Source organism: Tetrao urogallus (genome assembly GCF_951394365.1).
Source record: "Tetrao urogallus genome assembly, chromosome: 16".
NCBI classification, from domain to species: Eukaryota; Metazoa; Chordata; class Aves; order Galliformes; family Phasianidae; genus Tetrao; species Tetrao urogallus.
The window spans coordinates 740,155-760,196 of NC_136829.1; the positions used below are offsets into that span (position 1 = coordinate 740,155).

The following is a 20,042-nucleotide window of genomic DNA, read 5'->3' on the forward strand; positions in this document are numbered from 1 at the left end:
CTCTTAGCATTCACATGGCAGGCAGGGCCAAGAACAAGGATGGGAGATGCTCACAGAGGTGCATGGGAGGTGCGAGGATATTACCCTGGGAGATGCTCACAGAAGGTCCAGCAGTTTTGCAATCAGGTCAGGGGAAGGCAAGCTCTGGCTCCCTGGAGCTCCAGCAGGCACATTCCCCATATTCCCTGCTGGGAAGGAGCCTATTTGCCAAGCAGGGCAGTAGGCAAGACCACTGTAGCATCCAACTGACAGACCACATCCCCTTGCTCAGACACAGAGATGGGCTGCCTGATAACCTGGCTTTATTCCTTATTCCCATCACTAGCCTGAAGGCAGGGCAGCAGGGCTGCAAATACACATGGTGAAACCAGTGGCATAATTCAAACCTGTTCCCCCACTTGCTCCACCTGGGCTGAAGAAGCCTGGGCAGCTCCCCTCAGCCCTATTTGTTTCTGGATCTTAGAGAGGTTTGCTTCTTGGAGATTGAACATGACCTACATAGCCACTGAAGGACTTCCCAGACTTAGATGAATGTGGGACAATTCTGTACCAGCTGTGGGGCTCACAGGCCATGAACTGGATCTTACCTTTTCATTCTTGGCATCGGTATCAAGCTCTGCTATTTTGGCCCACTTTTGCCAGAAGTTAGGGTCATCTAAGGAGATGTCAGTTCTGTTGCCTGATGCTACAAAGCTGGCCTGAGAGTGAGAGAAGGTGAGTGAGCAAGTTGCAGCTGTGTTCTCCAGATGTGCTTTCCCCAGCAGAGATCCCCAGTGCACTGCACCCTATGTTTACATATGTCAGAAGGCTCTTCTGTTTGCCTAAGGAAGCTGACTCTCTTTCCATTACAGTCCTGTCTGGCCTGCTGGAAATTGAGCCTGGGCTGTGCCACCTGCAAGTAGAGGGAAGCCCGATGACTCCCCAAGGACAGCAGCCAAGAGCATAGCACAGAGCCGGCCTGTTGGGCTCCTTCCTGGGAGCTGGCTGCAGGAGGCTGCTCTGGTGGGACTGTCAGGACCCCAAGGCACACAGCTCCCCATGGTGTGGCAGCACACAGCTTCCGGCATCGTGGAGGCCAGCAGCTAGGTCCTGCCACCTCTCCAGGGGTCCTGTTACAGAGCCATGTCCTATGGCAGAAGAGAGGCTGGCCACAGGGATGGGCTGTGCTGAAGGTACCACAAAGCCTTCCCACACCCTTCTGCCCTCTGTTCTCCAGGCAGAACACCCCCAGCTCCCTCAGCCTGTCTCCATAGCAGAGGTGCTCCAGCCCTCTGAGCATCTTCATGGCCTCCTCTGGACCCACTCCAGCAGCTCTGTATCCTTGTGCCAGGGGCCCCAGAGCTGAATGCAGTACTCACAAGAACAGGGTCTCATAAGAGCAGAGTAGAGGGAGAAAATCACATCTCTGCCCTTCTGGTCGTGTCTCCCTTGACACAGACCAGGATATAGTTGGCCTTCTGGACTGCAAGTGCACACTGCCAGGCTGGCACAGCTCTCAATTCTCTCAGGCTAGCAGCTGCCTTCTCACAGCTCTGCTGATCTCCTGAGACCATTGCCATCTCCAGAGACCATGAGCCATTCCAGAGGAGAATGGCTGTCTCCATGTTCCAACAAGGTCTTACTCCCGGGCATTCAGGGGCAGGCAGAAGAGCTTGGCCTCCAGGCGGACAGCTTCAGCCATACACAGGGAAGAGGCCACGCCAACAGGACTGAGCTACACCCCCCAGAGTGGCCCCCTCTGCCCCACAAGGCAATTCCCTTCCCACCCAAAGAGCATGACACACCTTGGCAAAGGTGGAGCCCTTCCCTTCGGACTGGATTGTGATGGTCTGCGTCCTGCGCTGCAGGATCTGGTCAATGTCCTCCTCGCAGAACTTGGATCCTTCATCCTCCTCATCCATGAGAGCACCATAGGCACCTTTCCGCAGCAGGTCCTCCACCTCCACCTTTGAGAGCTGCTGGACCTGCCCAAACACAACACCGTCACCACCCCCTACCAGCTCTGGGCACCAGCACCATGGGAGAAGGCTCTTCTGACCCAGACCTCCTGCTGCATGAGTCCATGTCAACCAGACACAGTACCATGTGTCCACAAACCCTGTGACAGTGCAGGGGCAGCCTGCCAGGTGTGAGCCACAGTGTGAGCATGTAGGACTGGGCTTTCCCTACCCAGAAGCCTGCTGCAACTTGACAGTCACTTGCACTTCTTCCAGGAGTTACCCAGCCTCTTTCTCTCTCCAGTCTACCTTTCTGCTTTGCCTAGTACTGCTCAATGCTCATAAAACAGCTCTGCATGGCTGAAATGGGCTGGGTGGGCTGCTAATATAGCCCACAATTTCTTCTCATGTGGGGCAGCAAAGCAGCCACACAGGCTTTGGCCTCTTAAGCTCTGGTAGGAGAGGAACAGACAGGCTGGGAATGTTGGCCAATCTGACAATGGACTGGTGCTGCAGAGAACTGTATGGTCTGGTCTGAGCTCAGGTAAGAACCATCCTACTTGAATCTGAGGCTTTTAGCCCCATGTGGGGACACAGCCCTGCGCAGCTGCCCAGAGAAAACAGGGGGACAGGATGCATGGGAAGGAGACATACTCTATCTCAGAGCCTCCTGCTGAACCCCGCTGATTGCTAACCTACCCCATTGGTGCCGCCCTTGCGGTTGATGTCCTGCAGCACAGCCTTATCCAGGCCCAGTTTCAGGCTGGCCTTGTCGAACATCTCCCGCTCGTAGGAGTTCCTGGTGATGAGGCGATACACCTTCACTGCCTTGCTCTGCCCGATCCGGTGGCAGCGAGCTTGAGCCTAGGAGAGAGGAGGCCACAAGCTGAAACATGCGAGCCCAACATCTCCCACCTCCTGGAGCACCCCTCACTGAGCACCTGTGGCTGGGCTGGAGTAGGAGCCAGACCCACCACTCCAAGGCAAGGAAATGGGGATGAGGCTTCAGCCTTTGCTCTCCTCAACCCCTCCACCAGCAGGTACAGGCAAAGTGTTGCCCACCTGTGCTTTTAGAGCCACAGTGGGATGTTCCCCGTGATGTGTGCCAGCTCTCCAAGTGCCGCACGCCGTATCAGAGCAGCTAGGTGTACGGTCCAGCCCTGCCTGGCCCGTTACCTGGAGGTCATTCTGTGGGTTCCAGTCTGAATCAAAGATGATGCAGGTGTCGGCAGCAGTAAGGTTGATGCCCAGTCCACCCGCCCGCGTGCACAGTAGGAAGACAAAGCGATCTGAGTCAGGCTTGCAGAAGCGGTCGATGGCAGCTTGGCGCAGGTTGCCACGCACCCGCCCATCGATTCGCTCATAGGTGTACCTGCTCCAAGAGGGAAGAGGTGAGAGCAGGGTCATGGCTGGGCCTGACCTCACTACAGCTACAAACCCCTCTTGCTCCTTCCCCCCAGGCTGCGTGTGGGCATACAGTCAGCCCAAACTAGGATCAAGGGAAGGTCCTATCTCACAGAACCCGGGTTGGAAGGGACCTCAAGGATCACAAAGCTCCAACCCCCTGCCACACGCAGGGCCACCAACCTCCCCATTTAATACCAGCCCAGGCTGCCCAGGGCCCCATCCAACCTGGCCTTGAACACCTCCAGAGATGGATGGGGCATCCACAGCCTCTCTGGGCAGCTGTTCCAGCACCTCACCACACTCTCTGTAAAGAACTTCCCCCTGACTTCCAATCTTCCCTCCCTTAACTTAAAATCATTTCCCCTTGAGCTGCTGTTATCCGCCCTTTCCAAGAGTTGATTCCACTCCTGTTTGCAGGCTCCCTTTAGGTACTGAAAGGCTGCAATGAGGTCACTCTGCAGCCTTCTTTTCTCCAGGCTGAACAAGCCCAGCTCCCTCAGCCTGTGTTCATAGGGGAGCTGCTCCAGCCCCCTGATCATCTTTTGTGGCTCCTCTGGACCTTCTCCAACAGCTTTCCATCTGGTCACTCCTAGGACCAGTCCTGGGCAATGCAGAGTGGCCAGATCACATTGCCCAGCACTGGAGTCTGCACCCATTGGTGCTAACTTGTAACTCAGATCTTTCGGTACGTGGGCACAGAATGACAAAATCCCCACCCTGGACTTTTTCCACTCCAGTATCTACAGCGCAGGATGGACACGACACGGAGGAGCCGAAGTGAATGCTTAAGCTTGTACTAACCGCCTCTGAATGAGATAGTCTTCCAGGATGTCAAGGCAGCGCACCATCTGGGAGAAGATGAGCACCTTGTGCCCACCAGCAATCAGCTTGGGAAGCAGCTTGTCGATGAGCACCAGTTTTCCAGCTGCCTGGATCATCGCCTGCAGCTGGAAGTCTGGTGCCTCCGGGCTGTGTGTTTTACGGAAGTCTTCCAGGATCTTCTCCTCTGCCCCTGCCAGGTGAGAATGGATCACAGAATCACAGAAAGGCTTGGGCTAGGAAGGACCTTAAAGGTCATCTAGTTCCAACCCCAAGGGATGTATGCTCTTAGTCAGGCTGGCAGTGCAGTTGATTCCAGCTTCCTGTCTAGGGCAACAGCAAGGAAGAGAATCCTTGCAGCTGACAGATCTAGGGAGGCTGGCTAGAGATCTCCAAAAAGCCCCTACATTCCTCTGACTCTACTCCTTCTGGTCTTGCACCAGCTTTTGACAGAACACGTCACACTGGAATGCTGAAGAGGACTCCACTCTAAAATGCCCCTGAAACAGCTGTACACAGAGAACCTGGTAGGACCCTGAGGCTGGCAGTGCCCACCAGCAGGCAGCACTGCAGGGGAGCTGGGCTGCCCAGGAGGGCACCAAAGCAGATCACTGCAGGCAGAAGGCCAGAGCTGAGTGAGCCCTATGGGCAGCGACAAGTAAACCCTGCAGTGAGACCCAACCCCCAGTGCCGGCGCACAGCCCTCACCATTGATGAGATACGGGTGATTGCAGCACTTCCGCAGCTCCATCATGGTGTTGATGAGATTGGGCATGTTGTGCTGGTTGGCACCCTTGGACAGAAAGGAGAAGTTCTTCTCCAAAATGGCCCGATAGTATTTCTTCTGGATGTTGGTCAGCTCCACCTCAATGATGGTCTCCTGTTTGGGTGCCAGATTCTTCTCTACATCGTCTTTCAGCCGTCGCAGCATCATGGGCTTCAGGATGGATTGCAGCTTCTTCACCTGACAGAGCAAGAGCAGAGATTCACTGCCCTCCCTGCACGGCAAGCACACGGAGACAACAGCAGAGAGGCCTGCAATATTAGAGCCTCTCCAGGCTGGAAACCCACTATAAATGGCCCTGAGACAGCTGCTCTGACAAACAGGGCAATTTTAGGATCTGGTTTCCCTGCAGCAGGCAAGTGAACGGGCCATGAACTCTGCACAGTTCTGCTGCAGGCAGCTTTGGATACATGCGTCTGCTGCAGTAAACCAGAAGCTTCGATCACAGCTAATCAAAGCTCCATGCGTCCATGCCTGCTCCTCTAGGATGATCTTCTGCAGTCTTCACTTAAGCTAGGCACTCAAAGTGCACTGAAGCAACCCAGGGTACTGTGCTGCTCCCCATGACCCACGCTCGAGGGGATCTCTGAGAATGGTTCTCCAAGGAAACCTGACAGAGTGACAGACACGTGGACTTACTGACTTCTTCACGCACCCTACACTCTCGCTGGACGGACAAGATGGGAAAGGTGAGTGCACTGAGCTGCCCAAGCATGCAAGAGGCAGTGGGGAACAGTGGGGAAGGGAGCAGACCCTGCCCTTGGCATGGCACATATCTCCTCTCTCCAAAGCAGCACTGGCCTATGGCCTCTGTCATAGTTTTGCTTCTCCTGGCTGAGTCCAGGGCCTACATGTAGCACTGCACCTTGCAAAGAGCAGATCTTTAGGCACTGAGGGGTGGTGTTCACTTCCACAAAGCTTGAGTGTGTGCCAGCTGTCTCAGTGATCTGCACTAAGTCACCAGCCTCACTCTTCTAGGTACCTGCTCTTCTGTCTTCAGGTCCCCAAACTCCTCCAGGAAGGCTGTCTCTGAGGGAAACTGTTGTGGCTCCAGGAAATTCAAGAGGCTGAAGAGCTCCTCCACTGAGTTCTGCAGGGGGGTTCCTGTCAGCAGCACCTTGTGCTCCTGGGTGTACACAGAGAACAGGTTGAAGGCTGACCCACTGACTGGGACCAAAGGGCCCCAAGATCACAACGTTCACTGTCTTCCGGCCCCAAAAGAGCACTGTGTGACCAAGAGGCAAAGGAACACCCAGAGCGGCTCCTTGGCCACAGTGTTGACCCAGATGCTGTCTTGTGGTTCCCAGGATGCTCCCCAGGATGTGCAACAGTCTGGCTGTGCAGCAAGAACAGCCAACACTGAGATCCCTGATCTAAATGTGTATGTTTGGTGGCCCTGCTAGTCAGGGGGGTTGGAACTACATGATCCTTGAGGTCCCTTCCAACCCGGGTGATTCTGTGATCCCCCACGCTGCCTCCACAGCTCAGCCCTACCCTGGCATGAGCCCCTTGGTAGAGCTGTGCTGGCACGTGGACAAAGCCCAAGACTCCATGCACATAGGGGCAAGACTTTTTTCTGGTAGATCAGAGCACTGTTCTGAATGCTGCCTCCCAGGCTCACCAGCTGCTCTGCCTCAGCATTGCCAGAGACCTGGACATCCAGTCATTGCTCAGGCTAATCCTCCTGCTAGACTTGATGTCGGTAACATCCTCAAGAGTCACCTGCTATGAAAAAAGGGCAAATGACTTGGTCCAGCTGCAGGTCAGTGTGACCCAGCTGGGTAGGAAAGGGTCACAGAATCACAGAATATCTTAGGTTGGAGGGGACCCTAATGATCACCTCATTCCAACATGCAGGATTGCCAACTTCCAGATCAGGCTGCCCAGGATCCCACCCAACCTGGCCTTGAATGCCTCCAGAGATGGGGCATCCACAACTTCCCAGGGCAACACGTTCCAGCACCTCATCATCCTCTGAGTAAAACATTTCCCCAGACATCTAATCTAAATCTCCCCTCTCTTAATTTAAAGCCATTCCTCCTTGTCCTGTCACTATCAGACCATGTAAAAATTTGGTCCCCTTCCTGTTTGTAAGTTCCCTTCAAGTACCAGAAGGCCATGATGCCATCTCCCTGGAGCCTTCCCTTCTCCAAGTTAAACAAGCACAACTCCCTCACCCTATCTTCATAGGAGAGGTGCTCCAGCCCTCCGATCATCTTCAAAGCTCTCCTCTGGACCTGCTTCAACAGCTCACAGCCCTGCTGTGTTGGGGCCCCAGACATGTACACAGCACTCCAGACGGGGCCAATAGGCCTAATGGCCCTCTTCTCAGCAAATAGGTATGAAGGACGTGAACATCCAAATCTCTTCCCTGAGCAGCTCACTGACCCCTTTTTCATCACACACAGTCCTGCACCGCTATCCCTGGCACAGATTAGTCCCAAGTTTGCAAAGGATTAAGAGAACACCTTAAATATGGCAGCCCTGCTCACTGCAGGGTACAAGGCACGCCACAGGCAAAGGATGTTGCACATAGCTGCTCAGCCACTATCTCTGTATGCTGAAGCAGTCCAAAGCTGTGCTGTGTGGCCAGCTAGTGCTCTGTCAGGGAGTGCACGCAGATGCAAGGACATAGGAGGAGTCATCTAGCTGTGGGTTAGTATTCCACTTCAGCAAAAAAAATGTCACCATACAGGTCACCAGTTCCCCACCCATCAAAGGGTCCTCCTTTATTAGTGCTGCTTTAGCAACTAAGTGGCTTCCAAACAATCCTCCCCTCTGAGACAGGGAGATCTCAGCTCTGGCCCTGGGACTAAGCAGCTGGCAGAGACGTTGCTTGGCATTGCCACCTCTGACCCACCCTACTCATATGAATCTGAGCAGGACATGCTCACCAGGGCCATAAGTTTCAGCCCCTCCAGCAGCTTGCAGTTCCTGTTCTTCAGGCGATGCGCCTCATCAATGACCACACAGCGCCACTGGATCTTCTTCAGCTCTGGGCAGTCGGCAAGGATCATCTCAAAGGTGGTGATAACCACCTGGAACTTGAAGATCCCAGGCAGAGGGTTGCCCTAGGGAGACATAAACCATACACAGCGCTTGACTCCTGCAGGGCAGCAGGACGCTGTCTCACACCCTGGCGGTCCACAGAGGCTGGACACCATAACAATGTTAGCTTCTGAATCCTACTTGGGATTCTCTCACATTCACCTCCCTCAAGCAGTGGGCAGGTTCCTGCAAGCCTCCATGCTGGCTGCAGACGGCATGCCTCCAAACCAGGCACTGCTTCAAGGCAAAATAATCAAGCCCGAACAACAGCTGTGGCTGGGACTCAGCTGTATTTTCCCCTTTCTGCTTGAACTGGATCTTTTCTTCACTCATACACAGTGCCACCAAAGGGGTCCTTAAAAGATACCACAAGCCCCATGTGCAACTCAGTGCTTCCTCAGTAAAGGAAGTCAGAATCGGAGGACACATCCTGGGAGTGCTGCATGCATCAGTCACCTGTGTGTCCCTGTACACCATCTCATACTGTTGGATCATCTGCCGGCTGATCTGGCTGCCGTGGTACACGATGGCATTCATCTCTGTCCAGGTGCGAAACTCCCTCTCCCAGTTAGTGATGGTGGAGAGGGGAGCGATGATGAGGAAGGGGCCATGGATGCCCATCAGGAAGATTTCTGAGAGGAAGGTGATTGACTGGATTGTCTTCCCCAGCCCCATCTCATCAGCCAGGATGCAGTTCTTCCTGCAGATATGGGCAAGGACAGGTTAATGTGGCCCTCAGGGGCAAGAACCACTCTGTCACTAGCCCTTCAATGTGCTGTCAAGCATGTCACCTCCATGCACACCTGACTCCGTGGTGTGGGAGACATCAGGTCAGTGGCCCAAAGTGGTCTGGGTAAGCCAGACCATCCAACCTCTTCCAGATGATGGACTCGAAGTTAGTGTGAAAGAAGCTGTCTTTTGGGTGCACTCTAGCTTGTGAACAAAACCTGCTGATGCTGAGAACATGCATGCTTCTGCATTTCTCCCACAAAAATGAGTCATCAGAAGTCTGACCAATACCAAACATCAGCTGTATTTCAGACCCATACTATCACCACAGAGAAACATTCCTTAAGACTCAATTGCAAGGCTAACACAAACACAGCTGCTGAGGCCACTGCCCATCAGCTCCAGCACTGGCAGCTCTCAGCAGCTGCAGTCAGGCCCCTGCTTGTCAGCTCGACTCCTGCAAAGGCATGTGCCAGCGCCCCTCACGGGAGCCCAGAGCTCCAGCCCCTCCTCACCTGTTATACCAGTTAAAGAGCAGCCAGTTCATTCCCTCCAGCTGATATTCCCGCAGCTGGTTGCTATTCTTATACTCTCGGGATTTCTCCAGTTTCTGCCAGGACTCAGATGCTGGGCGCTCCTAGCAGGAGAGAGCAGGAGCAAGACTCATGGAGAGGAAAAGGCAAATGTCCAGTGTGGCCAGGCCCTGATTTTAGGACTGGGCACCAGGACAATGCTTCAAAACATTCAGCAGATTCGCAGAGAGGTCTTGGCCTCTGGATCCCACCCGCAAATCCCACCTGCTAACACCTCCAGAGGGGAGGATATGGGGCTTGCACTGAAGTAGCAGGGACAAGAAGGTGACCACTGTTAGACCTTGACAAAACACAGACAGTCCCTTCCTGCCCAGGGCAGCAGTTGCCAGCTGGGTACGTTACCTCTGGGTACGTTACCATGTGCTTGATTTCTGGAGGGATTTGGAGAGCTTCAAACTCTTTTATCTTTCCTGGGTCAACATCCTCCTCCAGCTCCCAGGTGCTCTCCTCATAGGGCAGCGAGCACCACTTCACCAGGTAGTGAGTCACCTCCTGCAGCACATAGAGAGGCTTGTAGACCAGAGTAGGGCTCACGGCTGCTCAGCCCCACGGCATGGGCACAGGCTGCAACTGAGACTGAATCACTGCAATGCCCAATGGCCCTTGTATTACCCCAGTGCCAGGGGGCCCCCAGAAGTAGGGTCTGAGCTGTGCAAAGCTGGAAAGGCAAGTTGATGAGAGATGACGTGATGCGTGTGCTGGATCCAGCTGTCCTGCTGAACCTCCCTCCCCCTCTGGGGTAGGTGAGTGATGCAGCCACTTACCTCTCCGGTGTCAGGGTCCTTCGTGTGAGCCACCTCCAGAATTCGATCTACCTCCACATAGTCTGGGTTAAACAAATCCTCATCAGGCTGTGACAGCAAAAGGAGAGGTAAGTTCAAGGTGATTCGAGGGTTAAACAGATGGTGGGCATGAGAAAACAACTGCGGGACATCTGTCCCCAGCATGCTGCTTGCTGTGTGCAGCACACCAAGTGCCCATGGACACAGGTACGTGACATCTGTCTCTGGGCAGGGAGGATGCAGAAGCCCTGCAGAAGGCAAAGCCCTCGCTTTGGAGCGGCTGCTGGCCCTGTGCTGCCCTTGCTGGGAGGCAGAACTGTCCGCTCCAGCCCATCCGGCCCTGAGGCACAAAGACTCGAGCTGTGTGCTCCAGCTTATATACAGCATCCAGAGCTGTGGCTGCCACAGACCAGAACCGCACACGGCACCACCTGGGTCCCTGCAGCTGTTCCCTCATGGAGCCCAGTTCCTCTGCAAGGAATGACACTTTGTTCCCTCCGCCTCTCTCTTCTTCCCCACTTTCTACTCAGCATACACCAGCGGCAACTGCTCAGGAGGGAAGGGAAAGCCTGGGGAGGAGTGGGCTTTAGAGTAGCAGTTGTCCTTGGGTAGAGGCGTCTAGGGCTTGGGAATAAGAAAAAATAGGCTTCTGTGTTCACAGCTCCCCAAGCTAAGCTTAGTCACAGGAAAGAGCAGTTGCTCTTTGTTAAACTGTCAGTGGAACAGTGCATCCAACATATGCCTTTTCTTTGCATCCTGGGAAAGTCCCAAACAGACTCAGGATTGAGAAATTAAACACACACTCCCCCGAGTTTGCAATTACTTCCATGGAGAAATGTTCATAGACCACCAACCTAGTTCACATTATAAGGGGCAGTCTGAGGAGATCCAACAACTATCTTTGGAACAGAAAGATAAATGATAGAACACCTTCCATACTAAACAAGATTAATCTGCTTATATAGCAAAGCAGACAGCAGTGGCCCTACACCCAGGTATTTATAGGTCTCTCTCCCCTCTGCCCCATCACAAGCAGGCACGTTCCCATATGAAAGCACCATCAGCACTGTGTGCTGCCTTCCTTCCCATTGAGCAATGCTGCCAGGGTTGGCAGTGACCAGCAAGGGCTATCTGTCACCCTGCCCATACTTCCTCTGCTGACACCAGGGGTGTTCAGGGCACTGTCATGGCTTGCTCAGCCACAGCTCTGGCCCAGCTGTGCCAGGGAAGGGAATGGCTGCCTGCTGCACTCAGCTCTCACCTCTGTAAAAATATGCTTCATCTGAGCCTGCTTGTTTCGGAAGCGCTTTATCTTCTGGGATATCCGGGGGTCCTTCTCCAGCTCCTCCAGAGTTGCCCACTTACAGTGCAGGTAGGAGCTGCAGAGGGAAAAAAATCAACAAAAGGTGACCAAAGAGGTCCTGGGGAAATGATCCTATCCACCACAAAGACAAACAAGGAGCTCCCAGAGACCCACGGAACACCCAGCTCATGCCTCGCCACATGGGGCCTCAGGCCAGAGAAAGCCATGGACAAGACTGAGCACTGCAGCTGCGGTGGCTGCCCTGTTCCCCACAGCCTGGGCAGCTCAGGAGAGCAGCAGCAGCAAGGCCAGAGCTGCAGCTGGGGCTGATACAGAGGTGAGAGCACACAGAGCACACTGCTGCACATGGAATGTACACCACTGCAGCACAGAGCACCACAACGCTGCACGTACAAGTTCCTGTACTTGACGTAGAACTCCTCCATCTCGAATGTCAGGCCTCCAGGATGAGTCTGAAACCAAGGGAAGGAAAATTAGTGGCATCCAGAGCCTGTGCAGAACATGGGGGGCAGGAGGGGCATTCTCAGCTGCGGACCCCAGGCAGGCTGTGTCTCACAGTTAGCAATGATGGCCAGGCACAGCATAGTGCTCGCTCTGAGGCTCAGTGGCCCTGAGGAGCACGGTGCTATACCAGCCTTGAAGATGAGAGTCACAAACACCTGGTGACCAGTCCAGGTCTGACTCCTCTCCACAGGCTTCCTGGTGCCCCAGGACAGGAGAAGCACTGCGCTTGTTCCCAGCCCAGACAGGTGATGGTCTGAGCACACCCCACCACCCCCTTGCAAGGCACAGGTGCAGGAACAGCACAGAGACAAGGACTCCTGCTGCATAACCTGTGCCTGACGCACAAAGACAGCTAGGTCTCCTCCCCTCTCTGTCCAAAGACCTCCGGCCCTACTGGCATCTATGCCACTCACCTCCTTCTGCACCATCCTTGAGGCAAGGATCTTCTCAATGATATTGGCATCATCCTCAGGAGGCTCCTGGTGACAGTGGAAAGAGAGCAGAGAGTTGCTTTCTCAGCTTTTTGTCTGGCATCACCCTACCACAGAGCAGTTGCTCTTCCTCTGCAAGCTCACCAGCCCAGAAAAGAGGAAGCTTGGGAGCTTCTCTGCCAAGACTCACAGAAGCAAGGTACTCCATCACTGCCACCTGCCCATGGCCACAGCACACGCAAGGGGACAGAACCAGGAAGGACTTTAGGCCTACTGTGAGGAAATTCTCCCTGAGGCTGCAGAGACCTTCTGATGGTCACCATGGGCACCCACTCCACAAAGTTGTGCTGGAGGTGTTCCTAACACCATCCTGCTCCCAGCCCCGAGATGGCAGGCACAAAACAAGCAGGGAGTCTGAGGCCCTCCCAGTAACACTCTGTGGCACAGGATCCAGGGAGGAAAACTGCAAGCTCAGGCCATGGAGAGGACAGCTCTGGGACCTCAGGGCTCCCTTCTTGTCCTGCCGGGTCAATCCTGGTGCCAGGAGCAGCCGTAGTCAGCACTGGCAGAGCCTGAGGGAAAGAGCCCAGAGCAGGTCCTCAGCTCAGCCTCGTTGCGATGCCTGCCCTCACAGCTCATCTGGAGCTGGGCACACCGAGGTGGGTGTCCAAGACTAAATACAATGAGAAGCAGGCTTGCAGCATGGACACCTGACACAGGCAATCCATTCCCAATTGCTGTTTTGAAAATCTCACTTGAAGAGTTCACTGGTGGAAGCCTGTTGGGGCCCCAGGCAGCCGCTGAAGGAAAGGACAACACGTCCTGAGGGCAGCCCTCCAGACAGGGCTGGGGCATCAGGCCAGGTCTTACTGGCTCAGCAGCAGGTCTGGTTAATAGCCGCACCAAATGATAAAAGGGACTAGGGAGGGACAAGAACACCAGGACAACAATTAGTGACTGTTATTAATATCTGGCAGCTTTGTTGGTGACCACAGAAAGGCAGTGAGCTGCAGGCATCTGGTACACAGGCCAGCAGGAAGGAAGAACAAGATCAGTGTGCAGAGAAGGAAGCGCAATGAGCTTCACACCATGGTGACTCCAGTTGGTCCCTGCCACGCTGTCCATGTCCCTGCCACATTGCCCAGCAGAGCAGGTCTGTGGCAGGTGTCAAGCTGAGCATCTCTACAATCAGAAGGACTGATGAAGAGTGGCAATGTGCACAGAAAACAATGATCTGGCACCCTCAAAGCCTTTGGCTGTCAGCCAAAATACTGGGTTAACCTCAAGGGCAAGAGCTACAGAAACAGGAGCCAAAGGTGGGCAGAGGCAGAGGGTTGGTTGTGCATTCAGGTACAACTCCAGCTAAAGAACATGTCCCACAGGCCTTACTCTCCCAGCAGGAGGAGGCAGTTTGGACCTCACCTAACCCCCAGTGCACTCAGACCTCCTGCTGGCACACTCCTACATGCACACTGCTGCCCCATTCTTGCAGAAGGATCCTACACTTCCTCGAATCCCACAGCGACACTCTTGGGACACCCTGACATGCAGGAAGCCCCACCACCACAGTCCCACCCCCAGCCCTACCTCAGCCTGCCATGCCAGAGTGGAGGCAGAGAGTGCAGAGGTTCGCCCGGCTCCCAGCACAGCTATCGTCTCGCCATCATCATCCACCACCTTGAAATCCAGGTCCTCGTTGTACTTCCTCCTCTTCACCTGCCGGCCAGAGCGTCGTTTCTGTGTATGGGATGAAAGAGGTAATCATGGGGAAACAAGCAGCCCGAGTACCTCCCTTGCCTGGCATGGGGATGGAAGCCTGAGGAAAGAGAGCCCCAGGGCTGCCTGATCTCCAGACCATCCATCCTCTGCACAGGTGGGGTGGAGGTGGTGGGAAAGAAGAGGGCACCATGAGACGTAAGCCCCTGCGCTGCTGCCACAGGTAGAGCAGCTGCTATCAGCGCTGTGCAAGGCCCCAACTGTGCCTTGGAGCAGGGTGCCTAGCCTGCGCAGTACTGCTGGCCCCTAGGCCACACTCAGCAGAGCCCTGCAGGGATGCTCCGCAGCCTTCTCATGCCATCCTGGGGAGGGGCACTGCCAGAATGCACAGGGTAATGCCCAGCTCTTTTCCTACTAAGATGCAGCCAGGATTTTCCCAGCCAAGGGTTTGGGGCCATACCTGGCTGTCAGCCGACTCCGCAGATTCCTCAGGGCTCTGTACTGATGGGCTCAGAAGATCCTGATCCAAATCCAAGCTGTCCACTGGGATCTCATTTTTCCTCTTCCCTTTCTTCTTCTTCTCTACAGGGGTGGGCCCCTGCTCCTTGCTGCCAGGACAGACTGATGGTCAGATACTGCTCTGAGGTCCTGGGAGGAGCCAGAAGGCATTTGCACTGGGTTCTGCTCCAAAATGCTCCTCCCTCCTCTACCAAGGGCAGCACAGGGCTCCCAGGGCCTCCCCTAGCACTGGACATATCAGCACAGCACAGCCAGCAGTGGTGGCAGTTTGTCTTCTCTTTGATCATCATCAGGTATTTCCAGCTGATTCTAGCACACCAGGACAAAAGGGTCCAACTGCACAGGACTTGGGGAGCGGCACCACAGGGGCTACTGGAGATGGGGTTCAGCTCACTCCCAGTCTGCACAGCTCCTGGGACCTGGGAGCCAGGCTGAATGCTGTGACAGAGATGGGGCAAGGAGCCAGGAGGTGCCAGGCAAGCATCTCCCCACCCAACTGGGGGGCACAGCCATCCTTACCCACTGCAACAAACACTGCTAGGAGAAAGATTTTCAGGAGTTGCTGCCTGTCCCTGGGCTGAGCAAGAAGCCTGGGAGCAGAGCTATCTACTTCTCTCACCAGCAGCCCCTCCACATTTAAGACTTGCACAGCTGCAGAGAACAGTGGGTTTCAAAGCCCCGTTGAGGTTTCGTCCCCATTTTCATGAGACAATCATGCTTGTCTGGGGCCAGCAAAAGCCACACAGTTAAAAATCTGCTGTTTCAGGCCAAATTTGACCTGACTGTAGCAGCAGTTCAATTAGAGGCCCTGAAAATGCACAGAGAGCATTGCTTCCACCCGAGCAATAACTCCTGAGATATTGATTTGCAAGTCACAATTAACAACTGCTTCATTCATGAGCCAGTAGTTGGCTGTGATTAGAAATAATTTAGAAGAAATTATGCCACCATTATCTGCCACTTAGAGGACTCCCAGCAATCAATCCCTCTGCACGGAGCGCCCGCCCCACCAGTCGCATGCTTGGCATGGGGCTCTCCCCCTGGCGTCCCACATCCCCAGCCTTCTCCACGGCTGGGAGCGGGATTCCCATTCCACCTCAGGGTGTCTGCTCCCAGCACCCGTTCCTGCTTCAGGTGGGTTTGTTTGCTGTCTGCTGAGCCACAGGCCAAGGCAACCATGAGAGAGTCTCATAACGGGCCCTGCCTTGCTTTCTGCAGCAGCCCCCAGACTGCAGCTGGGGTGACCCCACCACATCCCCCTGCCTGGCCAACCAGGCCGGAGCCACGGCAGGCAGGTCACGCTGTCGCAGGCTGCCTTTAGCACTGTGTGAAGGCATTGCTGGCAACCAAAGGACCTTCCAGGTGGCAGCAGGCTCCTGGACGACAGCTGGACCCCAGCCTCCAAGGTCTGCTCTTTCCCAAGCCTCCCTCCGCTGGCCTGGACCCCAAGGTTCCACCACGGGTGGATGTGTGTGAACCACCCACACGGCAGTTTCTTGCAGGCGCAGCGGAGGCGGCACTAGAAAAGGCTGCCAGCGGCATCCTTCATCTCTGGCAAAGGTTGAAACAAGCTGCCTTCAAGGCCTCCAGTTCAGCCTCCTGCCAGGAAAGGCCACAGCAGGCCTGTGTGCCGGGCACGAGGCCAGGCTGGGCTTGGCGCCAGGCTGGAGGCTCCAGGAGAGCAGCGTGCTCACACATCCTGCAGGACACGGTGACCACACCGCCTGGCTGGCCCATGGGCCACACAGAGCAAACAGAAATCCTGCTTTTTGGAAACAGGGAGAGTTAAGGGCAGGCGCTGACCCTGCAGGTGCTCTAAGACTGAGACTGCAGTTTGTCCTTCCTAAGAAAAGCACAATCCTTCTGGGCACTGAGTGCTGCCTCTGCACATGCCTCATCCTTCTCTTCCTTCCCACTGCTCCAGCTCTACTCCCTAGCTCCCTGCTCGACCTGTCACCCACATCTCATCAGTCCATGACATGGGCCAGGCATCCTTTGTGCGCAGAGCACTGGGTTTGAGGGTGAACAGAAGAGGCAGCACTAAGCAGCTCAGCTGTGGGTGCTCCACCAGGGGCAGAGCCCAGCTCTCACCTGCTGAGCTCCCCACCAGCCTGCTGTGGGAGCTGTGCTGCCCCATACAATCCACCTAAGCCCTGGGCATGGCCGCCCTGGCACAACCTCTCCTCCACCCACAAGAAAGCTACAAAGGAGCTAGAGCCCCTGGGGAGGGGAAGATCTGGGGCTCCATCCCATCCTGCACACAGACAGCCGTGGCAGGAGGGAGGCAGGTGGGTGGATGCAGTGGACCCTGGGAAGCCCATTCTTGGTGACTGTTTCCAGGAAAGTTCCTTCAAGCAGCTCTACCAAACTGGTGTCTTCCAACAAAGAAAGGTTTTGATGAAAAAATCCGAGCCGGATCCCATACTAATCTCGTTTCTGGCACAAATACATTCATCCTATGGGTTATTTACAGCACTAGAGAAGGGCCCAGCTCCAATCAATAAGTCTGCCTTGTACAGGACTCTCCACAAACACAGAAAGTCCTTGACAGTAAATCAAATGATGCCAGTTGACACCAGCTCTGCTTTCTGCACACATTCCCAATTAAAAAGAAATCAGAGCTCCTCTTCTGTCCAGTGATGTTAATTAATAGGATGAGGAATTACCAGAGGCAGTGGTGTTCGGCCGTGCGGTACAAGGGTACCCTCAGCCACAGCTCTGCTAAGAGCCCACGGCCTCTGTAGGGGGGCAGTCCCTGCCCCAGGGTGCACCCCACATCGGCCCCTGGAGCCCACAGCCCTTGCCAGTCACCGAGCCCAGGTCACAGCAGCACCCACCTGCTCTTCTTGGGCCTTGTTCTGGGGCCAGGCTCAGAGCCGCTCTTCCTGTCTTTAGGCTCCTTGGGAGCTTTGGGTTCCCGAGGTTTCCGGGGCTTCTTGGTCACCTCCCTCTGCTTGGGCTCCTTCTGCTTCTTGGGCTCCTTGGCCTTTCTAGGCTCTTTTGGTTCTTTAGGCTCTCTTCTCCTCTTTGGTTTCACCTCCACAGTTGCTTTTTCTCCTCCTTCCTGCTCTCCCAAATCCTTTTTCTTCCGTTTCTTCTTCACCCCCGTGCCCACAGCCCCAGTGTCCTGCATCCCGTTCTGGGCGCTTGGCCGCCGCAGCGGAGCCCCGTCGGGCTGCTCCTCAGGGCACAGGCACTGCCCACCTGCCTCTGTGGCCGTCGCCCTGTGGGTCTGCTGCTCCTCGCTGCCGGCCAAGGGGCCCTGCGCCTTGCACTCCCAGGTGTCCGAGGCATCCGACATTGGGGAGCGGCTCAGCACTTTTAAGCTGGGTGGCTGCAGAGAGAACAGAACGGCAGCACGTGAAGCAAACCCCACAGACAGAAGCAGCACGTGTTTGCAGAGGGGATACCGCTGTACGCCCAGCAAAGCTTCCCGTGCCAGAGCGCTACATGAGCTGTGCCCCTTGATGTGTGGCAGACCTGCTGCCACCCCACACAGAGCTCTACAGGCAGGAGTCCCGGCCCTGCTGGATGGTGGCACAGCAGGACAGGACACAGACCTCAGCCTGACATCTCTCCTGCATCCCAAGGCACAGCACCAGACCAAATGCCCTCCTAGGAGCATGGTGCTCCCTGTGCCATCACCATGGCCCTTCCTGGAAGGCACAGTCAGCCCAGGGCCTCTGCAGGGGACAACCAGCGACTCCCGCTCTACAGGAGCAGCAGGGCTCGTGAAAACTAGAATGCATCTAGCAGTAAGAGCTTTTTGTCCCAAAACACAGAATTGCCCCATTTTTCCCACAAAGACATCTCTTCCCTATCTTACAGCAATTATGTCCCAGGGGCAGAGCCCAGCTCCTATTGCTGGAAAGGAGCCTGGGAACCATGGGGCTGCGGTGCGCTGTGGGGCCCTCCCAGCACCCCACATCCTCCTGCCCAAGGCCAGGACAGCTGCTTCCCTTGAGGGCAGGGCCTGTCCTTGAAGCAGCCTCCAGCACCCTGGAACGCCCAGCCCCATCCAGCTTCTTGGGTATTCCAGAGTTGCTGGGGTTTGTAAATATTTACATCCCATTGGCTGAGGCTGGATTCACAGTGGTCACCCATTCACCGTGGTCCAAGCACAGAGCACTCTGCACACTCACTGCTAATTTGGATCAGCAAAAGCACTGTGGTGGCACAGAGTGGCCATGCCAGGCTGCCCCGCTAATGAGCAGCAGAGCACCAATACCCACATGGCACCGTGCCCCTGGGCAGCCAAGAGAAACTCTCCTCCTGCAGGGAGAAACACCGCACTACAGGTGCTGCCTCAGCCTGGGCTGAACAACAGGGTCAGCCTCAGCCACAGCCTTTGCACTTCTTAGATCTTGCAGGCTGCCCAAGCTGGGGATCAGCTGGAACAATGTACTGGATTAGTTACAAAGTGCGCAGACCCCATGAGAATGGATCTCCTTTTGATCCTGCACTGAACAGCAGCCAAGCACAGATACCATATAGAGCCAGTCAATAGCATCCCAGCATGGCAGCAGGGTGAGCTGCTCCCAAGCCAAGATCAGTCCCACACCGAGCTATGATGGCCAGGCATGGGGGGCCACTCATGCATCACCTCTTCACAGAAAGCCAGCACTCCGTGCCCGAGCTGTGTGACACCCGCACGTGGCCACAGGCTGCAGGGCCCAAGAGAAGGAGAGCACAGAGGCAGGAACCCCTTTTCTGCTGCATCGCCCCAGGCTGCCAGCAGCCACTCCAGCTCCAGACACCCATCAGAGCCCAAGGCAGTTCTGTGGGCCGTGTGCCCCAAGGCCAGTGCTGGCCACAGGACACCCTGCAGGCAGCTGTCACCAAGCCTGCCAGGGGAGTCACAGCAGAGCTGTGGGAGCAGCCAGCAGTACACATCTGCCACAGGAACAGTCCGAAACTGCTGTGCAGTGAGAGGGCCACAGCCAACAAGCAGCACACAGCTCACACAGGCAGCAGCAGAACATGAGAACGCCAAAACCAGGCATCTCCAGAGAGGCTGGATAAGGGCTGCCAGCCCAAACATCCTGCTGCACCCACAGCGATGCATGGGTGTGCCATGAGGCTGCAGCACGCTCCTGCTGCCCGCCTGCACTGCGCTTGCTGCCATGTGCAGTCGGTTTGGTGCAATGGGGAGAGCTAGGGCCAGGCTGTTCCTGTTTCCTTTGATGAAGTTCAGCTTATCCTGGCTTCTCTCCACCAAAAGTCAAGAGGAAAAGCCTGGGAAAACAGTGCAGGTGTTATGTGTGCTCCTGCGTGGCTTCAGAGCACTCCTGCAGCTCACCTGGCACAGTCCTGCCAGCCCTCTGCAGCCCCACAGCCCTTTGTAACCATGGGTTCCAAGTGCCCAGCAGCATTTGGTGCTACCAACAGGTAAGATGTGGGAAAACACACTCATTTTACTTTAATCCTGCTGCCCTCCTGCCTGGCTCCA

General features: G+C 55.4%; 1 protein-coding gene across 1 annotated transcript in view; it reads right to left on the bottom strand.

Annotated features, from left to right (window-relative positions):
• Positions 1 to 20,042, bottom strand: part of CHD6 (chromodomain helicase DNA binding protein 6) — a gene marked incomplete at both ends in the record, with an annotated part of 71,547 nt that overhangs the window by 22,825 nt on the left and 28,680 nt on the right. The window contains 18 exon segments of the mRNA XM_079543411.1: positions 588 to 698; positions 1,785 to 1,964; positions 2,637 to 2,801; positions 3,114 to 3,309; positions 4,146 to 4,356; positions 4,872 to 5,127; positions 5,930 to 6,073; positions 7,842 to 8,018; positions 8,452 to 8,695; positions 9,240 to 9,361; positions 9,660 to 9,809; positions 10,082 to 10,168; positions 11,361 to 11,478; positions 11,817 to 11,875; positions 12,341 to 12,406; positions 13,946 to 14,095; positions 14,535 to 14,682; positions 17,431 to 17,927. Coding sequence (XP_079399537.1) covers positions 588 to 698; positions 1,785 to 1,964; positions 2,637 to 2,801; positions 3,114 to 3,309; positions 4,146 to 4,356; positions 4,872 to 5,127; positions 5,930 to 6,073; positions 7,842 to 8,018; positions 8,452 to 8,695; positions 9,240 to 9,361; positions 9,660 to 9,809; positions 10,082 to 10,168; positions 11,361 to 11,478; positions 11,817 to 11,875; positions 12,341 to 12,406; positions 13,946 to 14,095; positions 14,535 to 14,682; positions 17,431 to 17,927 — 3,081 coding nt within the window.